This window comes from Rhagoletis pomonella, unplaced genomic scaffold (assembly GCF_013731165.1).
Source record: "Rhagoletis pomonella isolate Grant_MI unplaced genomic scaffold, Rhpom_1.0 Rhpom_scaffold_00003, whole genome shotgun sequence".
NCBI lineage: Eukaryota > Metazoa > Arthropoda > Insecta > Diptera > Tephritidae > Rhagoletis > Rhagoletis pomonella.
In genome coordinates this window covers 21,303,241-21,309,470 of record NW_023458557.1, presented here as the reverse complement: position 1 = coordinate 21,309,470, position 6,230 = coordinate 21,303,241, and the positions used below count along the sequence as shown (strand labels likewise).

Here is a 6,230-nt window from a genome sequence, read left to right as displayed (position 1 = left end):
ATAAACGCGTTGAAGGTTACATTAAAACAAAGCTACTTCCGGTTTAACAATAAGATATATAAACAGATTAACGGGTTAGGAATGGGCAATCCGACGTCAGCAATACTCGTGGAAGTATTCATGCAAACACTGGAGGAGAAATACATGAAAAACCTATCGACCAACCTAGGAGTAAAATTCTCCGCGATATATGTCGATGATGTAATATGTCTAATAGAGGGAAACAAAGAGAAACAGATAATAGACTATCTCAACAAACAACACCAGAATATAAAATGCACCATGGAAACGGAAGAGGAAAGAAAGATTAACTATCTGGATTTAACAATTAAAATAAACGATACCACGAACAAGATAGAGTTCGAAATATACAGAAAACCAACAGCCACAGACACAATTATACACAATAGCTCAAACCCCCCACAGCAACACAAAAATGCAGCATTTAGACAACTAATAACGAGGCTTGAAAGGACCCCTCTAACAGAAGCAGACTACAAGACTGAACTGGATACAATATATGCCATTGCGGAAAATAACGGATATAGGAGAGGCCTGGTAGAGAAGTTAAGAAAGGACACAAAATCGAAAAAGACTAGCAAAGAGGAAAACAATAAAAAAAACTTGGGCAGTTCTAACTTACACAGGAAAGACATCTTACAAACTTGCTAAATTCTTTCATAAGTACGACATTCAGACATCATTTAAAACAAGGAACACAGTGGGAAATATATTGAAAGAGAAAATAAGCGAGGAAGACCCGTTAGATAAACAGGATGTTTACAAGTTAACCTGCGAGTGCCGACACAGTTACATAGGACAAACAGGGCGAAATATAAGAACAAGGTATCGAAAACACATAAGGGATTATAATAAGAAAAAACGAAACCAGAGGCTGCAACAGAATCGAACTTTGCGAAACACATGATCAAAAATAAATGCATACCAATGAAGATTGGACAAACAACAGAACTTCTCCGTGTACAACATAAAGGACAAAGATTGAATATATTAGAAAATATGGAAATATATAAACAGAAGAACTTCAAAAGAACAAATAACAAATGAGCAAATAAATACTGTATCGGACGTACTGTTTGAATCTCTAAAACTACTGTACGAGAAGAAAAATGACAACAACAAAATATTAAGGACAGACATGGAAGGGAATACACCAACTGTAAAAACAAAGTGGGTAAAAATTACGGACTTCTACCTGCCGTCAAAAACGAGCCAAAACAATTCATCTAGCTATTGAGCACCGCAAACACTGCAAAACTAAAAAGACGTACCTAACAAAAGAAAGAGGTAGTTAACAAGGAGTATAAATACGAGCAACCAACAAAAATTATGCAGAACGAAAAATGACACTGAAGATGGCACAACGCCGAAACCGGTTTGTCTCCAAACCAAATTTGACAAGGGATGACGGAAATTCGTTCCAAAATACATCATACACCCACCCTGTCGGAAACATTAACAACCAAAAAGGAAATATTACTTTTTTCGTTTTTTTTGTTGCCGTTAAGATGTTGAAATTGTAAATTATATTATTTAAAATTCCATTTCATAAAAGCTAAGCTATTCATTACAATTTGAATTTAAAAATTGTACAAACAATTGCGGCACTTGGTCCAATGTGTTAGTGGTCGCATGATGCAATTTACTATAATTCAGAAATTGCCTTCGTAGCCGATTCAGTTGAATAGCATTTACGGCCGCCGGAACTGGACCGGTGTTACCAATTTTTCGTGCAGCCAAGGCGTCGGCTATAATTTGTTGCGTTAACTTATCCAGCTCGAAAAGATAATTTGTAGCGCTTAGTGGTGGCTATGAGAATGATAGAAGTAAACAAACTAAGTATTTGCTTTTTTAATTTTTTTCTTTGCTTCTTTTGCTTTCGACTCGTATAGCGCGCCATAGATAGCCTCTAAAATAAATGCATCATTGTCAAACACTACAAACAATGGACTATTCCAACGGCAGTTGCCATGCGGCTCTTCGTAACGCATATACAAAGCATCGAATATTTCCCGTGTATATGGCACGTTCGAATTGTCCACTCGATCATCCAACACATCTGCACCAGTGCGCGGTTGGTTAAACTCCCATGCGCCTTATTACACCCTTTATAGTAGAGTTAAATTGTACCTTTAATATAATTGCCAGGCGCCACGATGACCACATCTTCTTTATTGAGCAACCGCAGTGCCTCTGATTTAATATCGCTACGCACTTGTTTTTTTTTTTGAGAATCCGCTAAGTATTCGTTTTTAGAGAAACCGGCATTTGCTATAAAAACCATTCATGCGCACATAATTCAGTTCAATTGTTTTAAACTATATTTTATTTACTTTAATGCACTGCATTTGTATGCAAATTGGTAATTTTCTCGTTTGATATTTTATGTTTCTCAAGCAACAACAAAATACATGGAAGGGTTGCATTTGCTCTTCTGTTATTACCTGTTTATTGTGCCATGTAGTATGCCTTGTTTCATGCTCGCACTCAACTGTGTGCGTACGCAAAGCATTCGCATGTGAACAACAAGTTTTGATAGATGTGTGTGGGCGTCCATAACAATACAAATGGATTTATTTGCGTGTGCTAACGTTCACGCTACGTTCGCATTGAACTGTATATCCAGCAGTGCTGCCAACTATTTTCAAGTACATATACATATCTACATACATACATCAAAGAACATTTGTTTTCCTTGTTAGCTGTGGTGCAAAATATAAAAGTCGGCGAATTTAAAGAAAAAATTAATAAAAATAAGTATATTCAATTTGTATATATAAAAAAAATGAGCAAAAAAAACTTTTTTAAGGCTATGTGGATAGAGAAGAAAAAATTTGAGGCCAGTGCGCTTAGGTCGACTGTGGAGTCAATGACTACAGTGCCGAAATACAACGCAACGCCAACGTGCGACTCCAGCAGAACCTAGGAATGGAGACAGATGGACCAAACGGCGCTGCGGAATTTGTTTTTAGCGACAAAAATTCAGACCCCGATGAAAAATTTGAATAATTGTCTGAGCTCAGTAGCTCTGAGAAAGCTTGCGAAATTAAGTTAATATTCAACAATATATTTTTATAAATAAAACAAACGCATAAACAAAATCGAATTGTATTTTTTAATTTGGTTTCATGTATTTTTGAATATTTCGCTGCCATCTATTCACTAATTTATCAATTATTTGGAAGTTAGAATAGTGGTCAGAAAAATCACTAATTATCGTGATATTTTCCCAATAGTTTCATCGCTAAACATACTTGTAATTCACCAACTAGATTACGTGTATGAGCGAGTGAATAACTCAGCACGATTCTGAATAGAAACTCCCTGGGAATTTTTCTTCATTTCTCTTTCCTCCTATAATGAATGAAAATTTTCCGAGGATTTTTTCTCTTTTCCCTTTCCTCCTATTCTAAACAAATTTCGAAAAAGCGAAATTGCATTTCGGGAAATAAGTAGCTATAAGTAGCCCGATATAATGGGAGAAATTTCGTTGAAAATTTGAACGGGAGTTAATGCAAGAATGTAAGTAATTCGGGTTTTAAAACTTATTCGGAAATATAAATCCTTAGGTTTCTATTTATAGGTCGAAAACAACGAACAAGCGACAACTGTAAATTTTATTGGTCTTAATGCAAGTCAGACCTGATATAACTCGTGGTTTCCATAAAGGTAGCAAAAAAGAGGTTGCTCGGTTTTGGCGGAACGCTGAAAAAAAAGCTAAACTCGGCAGGTCTGCCAAATAAAAATATTACGGAATGAAAGAAGGTTTGTCAAAGGGTTTATATCCACGGTTTTCGTCTAATTAATTAATTTCTGAATCGTTTTTAGGTTTAGACCGACCAAAGGAAATACATCCGTCATAAGGCGTCGCAAAATTTGAAGGCCAGCAAAGGTGCTGGTGGTGGTCCAAACCTCCAGTAATCATTCTCTCCAATGGAAGAAGCTTGAATCTGGTGGGAATGAAGGAATCAGTCGAAGGAGTTGCGGCGAAAACTTTTGGGTTGCCGTCTTCGAGTGGGTCTAATAGCGCGACAGAGGCAGAAGCAGATTATGCGCATAACTCTGTTGAGTATTTATATGAAGCGCTCATACAAGAAAATATAGAGCCTACAAAGCTTACCAGGCACAACCGATAAATCGCCGCATTACCAATTCATGAAGTTCCACTAGGAATGTTCGATATTTAAGAAAGTATCGATAAAATGAATCGATGAATTCATTGCATGTAAAATCGATATGGCGATATATCGGGCTGAACAATATCGATATCGGAAAAATCGATGTTGAAAATCCTATTCCAAATTGAATAGAATCCCTGTAAGAAGCCTGACCTATGGTTATCGGTAAATTATTGGAAAACTGACTAAATGGAGTTTAGCGGTTAGTTTTGTATGGGCTTGGGGGAAACAGTGACCACTTCTCCGGGCGTGTGATAGTGCATCCCTTTCTTGCACACACATGCGTGCAGTTGGCTTACAGTATGTTCACTCCTCATACATGTCATCTAGTTGGTGATGTACAAGTGAGCTTAGCGATGAAACTATTGCGAAAACATCACGATAATTAGTGATTTTTCTGACCACTATTCTAACTTCTAAATAATTGAAAAATTAGTGAATAGATGGCAGCGAAATATCAAAAAATACATGAAACCAAATTAAAAGATGCAATTCGATTTTGTTTATGTGTTTACTTTATTTGTAAACAAATATATTGTCGCAAGCTATTTTTATGGCTACTGAGCTCAGACAATTCTTCTAATTTTTCATCGGTTCTGAATTTTCGTCGCTAAAACCAAATTCCTCAGCGCCGTTTGGTCCTTCTTCCTCCATTCCTAGGGCTGGAGTCACACGTTTGTGTTGCATTGTATTTCAGCACTGCAGTCACTGACTCCACAGTCGACTTAAGCGCACTGGCCTCAATTGTTTTCTTCTCTATCCACATACAAATTGAATACACTGATTTTTATTAATTGTTTCTTTGAATTCACCGACTTCTTCTATATTTTTCACCACAGCTAACAATGAAGTAAACTTTCCTTGATATATGTATGTATATATATATGTGAACGTACAATCGATAGTTTCTTTACGATATGGTCAGCCATTTTTTATAAGGTATTATACCAGCCTATCAACTCACCTAATTCTGTTATTTCCATCTTGTTTATCTACTGAGGATTAAAACGGCATGCCGGTCGACTCAAACGGTTTGTCAAACTTAAGACCTAAATAAATCACACAAGCTGCTGATTAAACCTACTTTAGTATTTTCCCATACACTTTTTTGGAGATGAAAAATAAATTTCAACTTAAATATCAATATTGCGGGCAAAGTATCGATGTCTTCGATATATCGACCTTGGAATATCGATTCAAAAAATTGATTATCGTGCCATGAAATATTGATATTCGATACGATATCGAATATTATTAGGTTCCATAAAGAACCAGAAAGCCAACTGGAAAGACAGCATCGGCGAAAGGTGGTACGGAGGCTCTTGGAGCTGACTTAAAGATTCAGCGAGAGATATTAGAAAGCATAAGGACGGCAGTAACAAATATTGCAGAGCACAATGAAGAGCCAAAACGGCATTACGCTTCAGTGGAGAGATTGAAAGCCGAGGAATTAAATGAAATGCGGAGGCATAATGAGCAAAAACGGCACTTCGAGGAAATAGAGAGGTTGAATACCCAAGGACTCATTCAAATGCGGCGTCATAATGAGCTCTTGAAGGAGTTAATAAATTTAAAAACGTAATTTTCTATGAGAGGCCTTAAAATGGTATGCAGGGTATATCGATGGTCCTCTGTAATAACGACATAATTAAAGTTTCAAAAAGTAAAAACCCTTACTTCTGTTAAGAGGCTCATGTCCTTAATCCATATCTAATTCTTACTAAAGTAAGGATTAGAGACATGAGTAGTTAAGTGTTAAGTGTTTTTCGAACCCTCAAGTGTGTCGTTATTGCAGAGGACCATCGATATATGTATATAATACAATTTTCAAAAAAAAATTAAAGAAATTTATTAAAAGTGGTAGAACTTTTCAAAGTTCTGTAAGTTTCTTGTTAATTTGGTGGAGCATGGATAATACTACAAAAAAATTAGCACATAAAATTTGCCAAAAATGCAACCAAAAATTCATTGTACGGTCACATATTTTAAGTACTGTTAGACATGTAAAAGAATTGCAGTCGATTTTTTATT

At 36.1% G+C, this 6,230-nt stretch overlaps 1 protein-coding gene across 1 annotated transcript; it reads right to left on the bottom strand.

Annotated features, from left to right (window-relative positions):
• Positions 1–1,528: 1,528 nt before the first annotated feature.
• Positions 1,529–5,182, bottom strand: LOC118736087 (protein KTI12 homolog). Its single transcript, XM_036466192.1, has 4 exons — positions 5,164–5,182; positions 2,152–2,292; positions 1,869–2,116; positions 1,529–1,830 (listed from the first exon to the last, which is right to left on the bottom strand). Exons 1-4 carry the CDS (start codon positions 5,180–5,182, stop codon positions 1,582–1,584), a joined length of 657 nt encoding a protein of 218 aa, XP_036322085.1. The 3' UTR covers positions 1,529–1,581.
• Between the last annotated feature and the right edge of the window lie 1,048 nt (positions 5,183–6,230).

Coding starts and splice junctions, on each gene's coding strand:
- LOC118736087 (XM_036466192.1), bottom strand. Junction 2,117..2,151: donor GCCTGGCAATTATATTAAAG/GTACAATTTAAC, acceptor GGGTGTAATAAG/GCGCATGGGAGTTTAACCAA. Junction 1,831..1,868: donor CAAAGAAAAAAATTAAAAAA/GCAAATACTTAG, acceptor TCATTCTCATAG/CCACCACTAAGCGCTACAAA.